The sequence below is a fragment of the Puntigrus tetrazona genome, chromosome 23 (assembly GCF_018831695.1).
Source record: "Puntigrus tetrazona isolate hp1 chromosome 23, ASM1883169v1, whole genome shotgun sequence".
NCBI classification, from domain to species: Eukaryota; Metazoa; Chordata; class Actinopteri; order Cypriniformes; family Cyprinidae; genus Puntigrus; species Puntigrus tetrazona.
In genome coordinates this window covers 14,777,012-14,789,661 of record NC_056721.1, presented here as the reverse complement: position 1 = coordinate 14,789,661, position 12,650 = coordinate 14,777,012, and the positions used below count along the sequence as shown (strand labels likewise).

At 37.5% G+C, this 12,650-nt stretch overlaps 2 protein-coding genes across 7 annotated transcripts in view; both read left to right on the top strand.

Moving 5' to 3' along the window:
- LOC122328902 (sushi, von Willebrand factor type A, EGF and pentraxin domain-containing protein 1-like) overlaps positions 1-12,650 on the top strand; it is a 502,117-nt gene that overhangs the window by 398,246 nt on the left and 91,221 nt on the right. The window lies entirely within an intron of this gene.
- The window catches only part of LOC122328919 (small conductance calcium-activated potassium channel protein 2-like), a 36,687-nt gene that overhangs the window by 19,116 nt on the left and 4,921 nt on the right, over positions 1-12,650 (top strand). Inside the window, exons 4-5 of the mRNA XM_043225000.1 lie at positions 7,618-7,914; positions 11,278-11,399. Of these exons, the coding sequence (XP_043080935.1) occupies positions 7,618-7,914; positions 11,278-11,399 (419 nt within the window). The remainder of the gene's footprint in view (positions 1-7,617; positions 7,915-11,277; positions 11,400-12,650) is intronic.

Genomic DNA, 12,650 nt, shown 5'->3' with positions numbered 1-12,650 from the left:
TATATATATATATTTTGGCTTGTAGATTTTTTTAGGGGCTACCACTTGTGTGTGTGTGTGTGTTTCTTTATAGCGTGAAATCAGTTCACACATTTATTCAGCAGAATATCACAAGCTCACACATGCAAACAGCATGTTCTTCCTTGTTTCCCTTCATCTCTGTGTATTCCTCCCACTTTGTAATTTGCACCATCACTCTTTCTTTGTCTAACACTCCCTCCTCTATCAAATATACCCATTCATCTCTCTCTCTCTGCTAAAATCAGTTGATTGTGTGCTTTCTCTCACTCCATGTTGTTTTTTTTAATCTCCTACGTTTTCCTCACCCCCCCTTTAGATGCATGTTGAGTTGCTTGTTCTCTCCCTCTCTGCTTGTATTTTTACCTTCATTCAACCTTCCCTTGCCCCCTCTGTCTGTGAGTCTGTGAATTATTTGTCTGCTTCAGGCTCTTTTAAGCTTCTGCTGTCGAACACACACACACACACAGATATACAGCGTCGACAATACGTGTGTGGTTGTGTAAAGGTGCAGACTGTGTTTCATTCATTTCGCTGGATTGAGAAGTTTCTCATGTACGCTCGGCGTTATGCAAGTGTTTCCGTGGTGATGAGACTCTCTTCCTGTGTGTGAGTCAGACTTCGGCAGCTCTTTCCTGGACAGAGATTGTCTGTGTGTGTATGCATGTGTGTGTTTTTGTGTATCGACATGGTTTAAAGGAGATAAAAACATGATGTGAGTAGGTGTTGATTAGGGATGTTTTTGAGGAGAGAGACAGAGAGGAATGAGACAGGAATGACTGTTCCTACTTCATTCCTCAATTTACAAAGATAGCGATTTAAGACGGTATATTGATCAATTATCCGACACCTTAAAGGAATAGTTCATCTAAAAATAAAAATTCTATCATGTTGTTCCAAACCTGCAGGGCTTTTGAGTGTGTGTGTGTGTGTATGTGTGTATGTGGACTGGAAAGAAGATATTTAAAATTTCTGCTGTTTTTGCCAAGACAATGAAAATCAATGGGGTCCAAAACAAAAAACATATTTTTCAAAATGTCTTTTTTTTCATTTTAAAATGAGGACAAGTGAATGATGTCATTTTTATTTCTTTTGGGTGAACTATCCTTTCAAGTCCTGCGAATCTCTCAATGGAAGCCATTTTTATTTTTATTTAGTCAAAATCCACTTTGCCCGTGTAGTTGAAAGTGCTTCTAAGGTAGCGTTTGAACTCAGGTGTATGTGTTAATGTGAGTGCTCTCTTCCTGAGAGCCAACATGCTTCATCCTTGGCTAAAGTTTGCGAACTGCTTGGCTCCTGTAGAGCCATATTAAAAATGATTCATGGCTGTACAGCTTTAGCTAAGACCCATTAAAGAATTTGGTGAATCACCAGTATTACTTGAAGCCAATTTTATAATTATCTTTAGTTCAAGGTTGGACTGATTCTAGAAACGTTTTGCTTGAGTGGTTTTTATGATGAGCTTTTTGAAGCTGTTTGGCCCTTGGAGACTTAACATGCAGTGCATTTGAGTTCCTGTATTAGGTAAGTGACACAACATGAGTAGAAGACTATTTAAAAGGATAAATGTTTAATGAGGAATTTTTTTAGCCATTGGAAATTTACCATGGGAATTATAATTTAGTATATACAGTATCAAATACAGTTATTTGGTGGCACAATAAAACTGTGGTAACTTCAAAATTATTATTGCACTGCTATATTATATATAAAAATGACATTGTTCTTTAGTTGCACAGCTATGCAGTGTTGAAAGGAGTTTGTTAAACTTGTTTTGTTCTGTGTGAACCTGAAGCACTCCAAGCGCTAAATTTAAGCACTGAAGTACTGAGATATCACTTCCTATTACTACTTTATCCCCTAAAATATTGATGTTGACAAAAATAAAAACCTACAAAATTCGTCAACTCTCCAGTTACGGTACAAAAAAATTAAAAGCAGGACTTAAAATGTTGAACTGAATGTTGAAGAAAAAGCATAGGTTAGCGAAGCGTAAGCAGAATGCTAATGTAGAAGAGATCACCTCAGGGTTCTGGAGAAGGAATGAGGTGTCAGTGACAGTCCTGTACTTAGAGCTGAGAGGTTACCATAGTATTAACCAGGCGGTACAGATCCTCTGCTCTGCCTTAAAGGAGCTAATGCACAGGTAGGGCTTTTAACTGACAGCAAAGGTGGTGCTGACAACGGAACGACAGAGGAACGTTTCCAGAACATTGCGAAAGCACCGTGACAGCACATCTCGTCTCTCAGGCTCACTGTGTGAGAGTTGTAGCTTGGTGGAAACGGCAGGGCTTTCCTGCTGTTTTTGCTACTGGCTACACACATGGGAGGTTGTGCGAGAGAGAAAGTGTGCGTATAAATGTATTTATTTTAAACAGAGGGAATTCCAAGCTGCTTTTAAAAGCACCGCGGGCAGATTTCCCCGCTTATTTAGCCTGTGTGCCTATATCCGGCAGTGTGGGGTATTTTGGGCCTGCCTCAGTGGTAATCTGAGTTGATTGGAGTTACCTGCTGCTCTCTTGATTTTTTTTTTTCTAGGTCGTCTTAAGCCGGTTGTTTTTTTGCCACGGTTTCGTTCTACAACAAATTTCAGGGATCATAAAAGATTCGCCATAGGGCAAAATTGACAGTCTCGGATCGTTTAGCGTGACATGCTTACCGACGGCCGATTAATTGCCTTTATGATGAATTTCAGCTTCTGATGAAGTTCTGAGTCTGACATGGTCAGATATTTGGATTGTGTCTGCTGCTAAGACACCTGGTGACATTTTCTTACCTATGAGGATATTTGCACCCGGTTTTTACCCAGATCATGTATGTGTGTATTAGGGATGTGCATCTCATAACTAAAGCAGATTTACCAAATAATCCAGGCTGATTTCAGTTAGTCTGACTCATTGTCAATTGATTTGATTCCATAAACACAGACCAAGTTTGGTCACTGTGCCAACTTAAACCATTCTAGGGCTGGCTAATTGTCAGAAATCAATCTACATATTGGTCACAGATTATTGGTCACTTTTTAAATGATAAAAGTACAGTGCATCCACTAGTAAATATATGTAAATAAATAGTTTTTACAGATGAAAAATGATGCAGTGAGGGTGAGTAATTAAATACAGAATTTAAATTCTTGGGTGAATTATACCTTTAAGGTTATTAACAATTTGTTGATAACAGTGCTGTTTCATATGCTTGAAAAGGTTTATTCATATTTTGAAGAAGGTTCATTTTTTCGATATCTGCTTTTTCAATTTATCAGCTTTTGTCATTTTTATTATTTTTTAATCTATTTTAATTTAGCATTTTTTTTTCTTCATTTTAGCCATTTAAGTACCTCCACTTATTTCAGATACGGTCAAGGCAAAACTTTTTATGATTTTTTTTTGTTTTACTTACCAATAATGCTGATTGTTAATTAACATTCCCCTCACATTATAATACTGATATCATGCACAAAAAATATAGTGTTACTAATATGTATAATATATATATATATACGTTAAGGGTTTGTATGGTGCCGTTTTTGCATGTAAGTATAAGGATGTCAGAATAGACCGAAACTGCCCAGTCAAAGCTGTCAGTTGTGAAAAAAGTCTGGAGAACTACACATCATGTATTCTGACATGAAGACAGTTGATGTCTGCCTTTACTTGTATTGAAGATCTCACTGGAGCCGTATCATACAATCTGACAAGCAACAATGATAAAAGACAGGAAAAAATGGCCCAATGTTTTCCCCGGACTTGTGATTATGAGGAAGTGAGGTGATCTGAATTAGTATGTATGTAAGCATCTGTTTGTGTGCGGTGTGTATGTGTGTGACTTATAATTCCATTATCATAACAAAGGTGTTCATCTCTGACAGGGCAAAACAACAAAACAGACACTATTATTCTCGCTCTGCTTCACTCTTCCCCTCTCTCTCCTCTTTCAACCGCCGTCTCCCTCTTGGACTGTCCCGATTTTCCTAACCTCTGCATTTTTCTCTTTCTCTCGTCTTTCATTTCGCTGTCTGCTTTCCTATTCATCCTTCCTTCCTTTCCTAATTTTTCCTAATTGGCTCTGGCCCTCATTTATTGGGAGGTTCTGGGTTTCTCTCTCTCTGATGGGTTTAGGGAGGCAGCTCAGTTCAGTCACTCATGTTGACAGATTACCTTCACTAATGGAATTTAATTATTCAGCATATCCTGGTGGCGATTTGGCCCGAAAAAGAACGACAGGACGGGTGGGGGGACGAGGTAGCGGGGAGAGATGAATTAGGAGTAACGTGCGGAGGAGGAAAGGAAGAGATGATGAGGGAGAAAAGTGAAATTTTAATGTCTTTTTTGTCCTGAAAGTTACATGGAACATTCCCACGATTAGTCATAAATGCACAGCTTACAGAAATAAGAACCATTTTATAGTGATAAAGATCGTGACGATTTTCAGTAAAAATGTGAAATTATGTAAGCAGCCATAAGTAGTCATAGACAGCTATAAAGAAAGATATTTGCCAGTTTTGAGTTTATATTGGGTTTTGGTATTGTGAACTGATATTTGGGCATTTAGAGCTGATTTTTATGAAATTATGACTAAACATTGCTTTATTTATTAATTACATACTATTCATTTAATGTTTAAACATTTAATAAACATGGTTTGTTTTCAGATATTATGTTGAGCTTTGTTGGTTTTATAAAATATTGTTTATTTATTATTTAACATTTTATTATTATTTATTATTGGAAAATTAATAAACATTATCTGTCTAAAATATTTTTGTGAATTTTAGGTAAATCATAAAATCTAAAACAAATTGTAACATTCAAATAAATATGATCTTTTTCAAGTATTTTTTCTGGATTTTGTTTAAATGTAATGTGTGTTTTATTTGATTTCATCAGTTTAATATGAAAAATAATGTTAAATAATTGATTATTAAAAGCTGACAATAACAAACATATATTTTTATAATTGTTTTTAGGTAATTTTGAGTAGAAAATCTTTAAATTAAGTAAATTTAATGTTTATTAAATGTTAATACATTAAAAATCCCAATACTAATATTTCAAGTACCTACAGTGAATATTCAGTGAAAATTGCTGATTTGATTAATTTATTGTTATAAAATGTGTCTTTTATAATCATCATCTTATCTGATGTTTTTTCTGTAAAATGTTTTAACTAATTAAAATGAGTGTTTATTACGATCTCATTCCCCTGGGTTATTTACAATAAATCAGCACTGAATCAGCCACAGGCCACAGTAGATGTCAATGGTATCAGTCATTACAACCCATATCGGTCAGCCATTATTCATAAGTCATACACCCATCCAAACAAGCCTCTCACAGATTCACATGCTCTCTCTCTCACACACACACTCTCACATTCTCTTTCATTCTCCTTCCACCCACCCACACGCGCGTATTTTCCCCGCACATTCATTCCCTTTCTCGGCTTCTTTCCCTGCCTTCCACCTCCTTTCTATGTCGCTCCCTCTCGCTTTCCTCACGCTCTCTCTCTTTTGCGCTCGCATACACACACACAAACACACACAGTCATTCTCGCCCTCTCTCACCAGGGGACCCTAATTAAGCTTGGCTGGTCTTTGATGTTGTCGCCTAGGCAACAGTCACCATGACGAGGCTGGCTTTTCCACAAAAAAAAAAAAAAACATGCACATTTTACAGCCATACGACATGCACCGTGCCCTTCGCACACACAGAGTCAGACAAGCACACATGCGCGAACAATTAGACAAACAAAGCGATTTCACTGGATGCCAGGAAGACCTGTTGCGCAAAGCTCAACGACGAATATAGGCACGCGCGATATATTACAGAAGAGCTATAAGACTTCATTCATGAGTTCTCGGGATTCATGTATAATCATTTGCAGCCCTCCTGTGGGTGTGCGAGTGTGTGTGTGTGTGTGTGCGTGTGTGTGTATGTCTCAGTGGGGAAAACCCTGCTTGCCTTCTGCTTATCAATTAAACAAACCTTGCCAATCTAACACTTACAATTAACATTAAACACATCTAACGCCGCCAGCCAGCACAATTAGCTTCCCGTTCCTTCGTTAGGCTCTGCTGATATACCGCCTGACATGAAGTTGCATTGGGAGAAGGAACGAGAGAAAGAGAGAGAGTCATATAACTGTCAGTGCACATTATGCCAGCGGAATTCTGTTTGCTTATTGCTCTATCTGTTTGGCGTTCCTGGCAGGATAAAATGACTATCTGAGCGTGTTCTCATTGTGGGGCTCATCAATCTGTTTCCCTCTCATTTTGCCTCATGCGCTGCGTCTGAGAACACGCTCGAATGGCAGCTCTATTTATTAGTTGTTCTAATGAGCTAATCTGAATTATTAATTTGCAATTGAAGTTTTTGATTAAATGGATGATCAATGGTTCTTGAGTTGCGCGACTGGACTTTCGGTTTTTTCCTCTTTGATTTGCTGCGAGGCACTCATGTGTTCTCCGAGGCGCGACGTGACAAGCAATTTGTCTGTCCACGCTGAGAGCGAAAATACTGTGCGACTTAACATGATTTTATGCTGATCAGAATGTATTTTATATTTAATAGAGCGGTTTGGTCCTAAAATTCGGAAGAGAATTTGCATCATTTGGGCTTCGGGTTCCCTCCGGAATTTCTAATGGGTTTTTAGAATAACGCTTTTTGATTTATGATTTGAAATGAGTGTTTATGAGTAATTTTCTGTTTTGTTCAGGATAAATTACACACAGGCATGCATCAAATAAAAAAGTTTGAAATTCTGAAGGGAGGAAATGGTGACGCAAATTCTTTTTGGGTTTTAGAATTATAAGATAATCAACTCTATCCATCTTTTCCTTTCGTAAAAATGGGCCCCCGCCATTTGTAAACGCTATGGGTCCAGATATGCGACCAGCTATTTTTAGCTGTACAAAACAGTTTTGTGAAAATGTTGTGTCTTATAATGTTATTTTAATGTATTATCTTAATTATGAATACATATAATTTAATAGGTTTTACTGTTTGTTGTTATTCTCCTCGTTATTTTCCTATAACATCTAACGAACTGAAAGCCTCTGAATTGAGGAAAAAGGTGGATATACAGGTGCAATTTGTGGAGCATTTTTTGACCAATGAGATTTTGCTGTGGGCAAAAGAATGAATAATGAATGAATAACTTCACTATGTTAAGTTTAAGATATTAAACCAAATTGTAACGTCTTTACTTATCAATAAATTAATTTATTTTATGCTAATTCTTTTCTTATTTTTGTAGGTTTTTATTTATTTTATATATATTTTATTTTATATATCAAACTTGTGTAAAATGAATAAATAAATATTGGAACAAAACTTGCGCACACTTTTTATTGCTTTACACAATTGCATCTAATTTGTACATGGTGTTAGATTAAAAGAACAGTTAATAAAGCTTTTATGGTGGCTTGGTTTTATTTCTTTGTGTTATGTCGTTGTTGCAGCTAGTGACTGCCGTCTTCCCTCGAGCACTTTTGAGAAACTGAATGCAAATTTGATATCCATTATGTAAATTGAAATTTTGCTGGAAAACTCTACTCTATTTGCATCGTTTAACATTCCCATTCTGACTTTTCCCCTTCAGCTCTTCGTCATTGACAACGGTGCGGACGACTGGCGGATCGCCATGACCATGGAGCGAGTGCTGCTTATCGCTCTGGAGCTGATCGTTTCTGCGGTTCACCCGGTGCCGGGGGACTTCAAGTTCATGTGGCGGGCGCGACTGGCCTTCTCCTACGCTCCCTCGCAGGCGGAGGCAGATCTAGACATGGTGCTGTCTGTACCCATGTTCCTTAGACTCTACCTCATCGCCCGAGTCATGCTGCTACATAGCAAGCTCTTCACCGACGCCTCCTCCCGCAGCATAGGGGCACTCAACAAGGTCAGAGGTCAACCCAACCCAACTCTGAGAATTTAGGGCGTAAATTGTTATTTCTAGCATCTGCTTGTGAGTGCGGTTTTCATATTTTGGCAAGTTAGCATGGCCTCGTTAGCCACTGGTAACAAAATGTTTTTGCAAGTAGCGTATCGCATAGTTCCAGTTCAGAGGTCTCTTTTTAAATCACATACTTCACTTAGTTTCTTCACAAGCCAAGCCACTTCCTTTGAGATGATTGGGAATGCTAACAGCTAGCTTTCTTCAGGTATTATAGACGGCCCAGACCAAACCTCATCAGCTTGCCAGCTTTTCCCTTTCTGTCTGCTTCAATGGCCCACTTGCGCCCTAGATTCAATAAACACATCCTCTCGGGAGACTATGTCTTTGTCCCGTCTGAATGTGACTGTATGACAGCGCTGAAGAAGCTGAATCGGTTCAGATGAGAAAAATGCGGTACATGCTGTGTCTGAGGGCAGTAAAGTTTGCTTTTATGAGGACAATCATGAGCACAGGGAGGAAGAGGTTTTGTGTGTGTTTATGTGGTTTGTTCGGTCTCTTGAGAAAGATGAACCTGTCAGATTTACTGACGGTTTAAAGATTGCACATTTATAGGCTGGTTCACACTGACCCAACAAACAGCAACAGACTGATCCAACCTTACGGTTGTTGGCCAAGCTACTGCTTCAAGCTACTAAATAATAAAAAAACACACTCAAACTGCCAGTGAAACTTTTGAATTTCTTGGGACTCCAAAATATGATGAACCTATAAAGAGCAACAAACATTGGGATTATTACAGAGTAAAATATTTGTGATTATTTTTATGATTTCTTGCAGTTTTAAGAAAGCATCATACAAACATAGTTATGTCAAGTTCTAGAAATTATTACTTATTTGAGTATTTATTTATTATTTCTTTGTTAATTTTTACACAATTTGTTTTTTTCAAAACAACTGAAAGCATATAAAATTAATTGTTGCTTGCAGTAAAACATACTTTATCTAAATTAATTTAAATATTATTATACATTCACGTGCTAAAACAACTAAAACTAAAACATTAAATAAATAAAACCTAGGCATATTGAAAACGTTATATAAAAACTACATTCTGCAACTTTAAAAACTAAAATGTAACTAAATGTTAAGAGCAGACAGTTAATCTACAATAATTTACAACTTATTCTCTAAAGGAGTATTTCAAGTATGATTACGCTGAAGATACTTGGTAAAATTCTTAAAAATATAATACCATTTATCATTTAATACTAACAGTTTTTCTCCTGCTCAAAAAAAAGGAGGCTCTAAATTAATCTTTATTCGAGGTTAGTGACAAACACAAGAAGACACAAATAATGTTGATGCCCTTCTGCATAAGAGAGACTTGACTCTTCTTTTGGAACTGCTTCATTCACATGAGTCACTGAAATGAAATAAACCAATATTAAGGACATGTAGGAAAGAGCTTTTGATTATGGTGTAGCTGGCTCAGCTGTAATGCTATCTGTTCAACACGATGTGATATAAACTGTGATGTCACAGTTATTGGAAAAGCTACATTATTATTGAAACAGCTGAGCTACTGACATGCTACTAAAATTGAGTTAGTAGATCCAACAAAAGCCATTTGCTATTTGGTGTACCTTGGCATTTGCTGGGTCAGAGTGAACTAGCGTTCAGTTGAAGGTCAGCCTCAGACAGGAGCTTTCTCTAATTGTTTTTGCATTGTTAGGATGCAGCATCGCAGCTCGGTGTGTCAGTTGATGTGACTGATGAATTTTCTGCTGTAATGGATTTTATGATAGATGGCTGTGCGTTTTTCAAGCAGGGTTATCTCGGCTCTCCTTTAGATGGCTGGTTGATGTCTCTGAATATCGTGTATCTCTTCAGCTTTGTGCTTAAGAGAGACTGAAGAATGACTGCTGCGGCTGTCAAGTGTTTGATAGTTCAAAGTTTGAGTTTTGTCCTTGGTTGCCATTAAAATAACCCGAAACAGGTGAAAAGAGTCCGGCCGTACTTTAATTTGAATGGCTGATTGGAGAGGGTAATCACTTTGTCCTTTGAAAGAAGCTCTTGTTTCAAAGAGATGTAAATGCTAATTCTCTTTCCTCTCATGTGCTGTTTTATCATTAATGATCTCGTGGTCCATCTTAGCTCAGAGATCTCCGCCTTCCCTCTGGAGAGCTGCCCTTTATGTGACTTTTATGTAAAACAAATCAATAATAATGATGACGATAATGAATATTGTTGTTTTCAGTCAAGTATAGATGAAATAGCAGACAAACAAACAGTGGCAGCACTTCTTGCTCTTCAAACTTTAGATTCAAACCGAGCTGAAAATGTAAAAAAAACAAACCTTTTTTCTTCCTGTAGATTTCAGCCAGAGCACACCTAGTATTTTACAGTCGTAATAGTTCAAGTCACAGTGGTTGTTTTTGCACAGCCGCTTTGCATAACTTTTGATCTCAGCCAGTTGTATTAATTTACAAATGAAACCGCTGCAACAAATAAAAGAGAAACTGTGAGCTTTTGATTGTCTTAATATGAATAAGACCACCATAAGGGACTCAGCATCTTATACTACTTTCTTGAGGATGAAAATATGTCCTCTTTATTTGGAATGTGAAGAAGCTAAATTGGTTTTAGAACAGTTAAGACAAATATTGTAAAGAAAACCATTAGCCTTTTAACAATGAAGTTTGTATTTATATAAAAATACTGTTCTACTTCTCTTTTCATATGTAACAGCTTTCAGTCTTTATAAGCATTTGATGTGTATTCAACAACCCGCCTTATCTAAGAAACTTAATAATAAAATTACTAATTGACATCAGAGTTCTGTGAGTGTGCCAATTTGTTTATTGAAGGGTTATTAAAACCAAAACAAAAAAAGAAAGAACAACAACAACAGAGCTGTGCGAAATCAAACAATCGTTAGGTAAAATAAATGTAAACTTTTTTCAAGCTAGTTTTCCATTAATGTGACTTTCACTAAACTTATAAAAACAAAAAACAGAACATATAAAAATAAACAACATAGCAAAATAACAATAATACAAAATATTAAAAACCATACTAGTATCTCTATAATAGTTACACTGGAAAAATAGCACAGTTTTTTCTATATATTAACTTTAAGGAAGTAATTTTGTTCAAAGAGACCGACAAAACTAACAAATAAAATTCATTTCAGATCATTTTATTATTTTATTTACTTTATTTCATGTTCATGATATAATGTTTACCAGTTTCCAAGCATTATAAGCCACTTCTATCAATCATCAAAAGCTTCTCGAAACTACTTGTAAGTCGTCGAACTTCATCTAGTGACAGTGATGAATGACATCCACGTTTTTCTCTTTTCAGGTGCATTTTAACACACGGTTTGTGATGAAGACCTTGATGACCATATGCCCGGGCACGGTGCTGCTGGTCTTCAGTATCTCCCTGTGGATCATTGCTGCCTGGACCGTAAGAGTGTGTGAGAGGTGAGGGAGAGAACTAACGTTAGGAAGAATGAACAAATGAATCATTGTGTTTCCAGCTGCACCATTCTGTCTAGACGCTGTCAAGTTTCTTATGCTTAATGAGGACTCACCTGAATCCTCACCAATAAGTGGCACTGCCTGGAAGATAACACACCGCTTGAGGTGTGCAAACACACATCCTCTCTTCTGCGGGGAGGAAAAGAAACCAGAGAGAAGGAGGGATCGAAGGAAAGAAAGAGACGGAATGAAGCACTTTCATTCACACCCTGTCTATAAACGGCGCTCTTCCTCCTTCAGATGCTTGTGCACTTCGGGCAGCAGCCAATCGCGACGTGCATCAACAGATTTCCCATGTTGCGTCTTAAAAGGGTCGCAGGATAAACTAGGCCCTCAGGCCAGTAAGTGGGTGTTTCCGACTCTTACCAGACGTGTTGTTGTGGTTACAAACTCTAAATGCGTGTTAGTCTCGGAGTAGACGCTTTAAAATGTTGAGGGTTCCCCGGATTGGGGACCTGAGGTTTGATGATTATGATCAGGCTTGAGCGGCGTGGTATGAGTGACGGTTTGCGCATTTGAATTGCCACATCTGATCAAGGCAGCGTTGTTGTGAGATGAGCCTACAGGGATCTGCTCTATTTTTATGCACTGCACTCAAAGTCATCATGTTAAAGGCCCTTTCCAGAGGAGGAGTCTCCCTGCAGGCTGTGTGCTGCTCTTACTCAGTCCAGCACACACACAGTGGACTTCAGACCTTCTGCTAAGTGGATGATCTTATTTTAACTACGTTCTTGCGAGGTTGATACAATGCCTTAAAGCAGTGGTTCCCAACCTTTTCTTGTTTGAGGCACCCTTGGAAAGCCTTTCAAAAGTTCCCGGCACCCTTATAAGGAAATATATATTTAAAATCTCAGTAGCTTTTTTATTATTATTTATTTATTTGTTTCATTTCGAGAGTTTGCATGCAACAACACCTTATACCTAGTCCTAGATGATATGAGAATACTGTTTACACTGATTCTGCCATAATAAAAAAATTTTGTTGAAATTTTGGCGGCACCCTCAAAAGATCTCACGGCACCCCTTAGTGCCGCGGCACACCGGTTGGGAACCACTGCCTTAAAGGGTTACTTCATCCAAATATGAAAATTCCTTCATTAATTAGTCCATGTGTCATCAGTAGTTCAGCTCTAATATTATGAAGCTATGAGAATATTTTATATATATACTTATATATATATAAAGTTTTAGGAA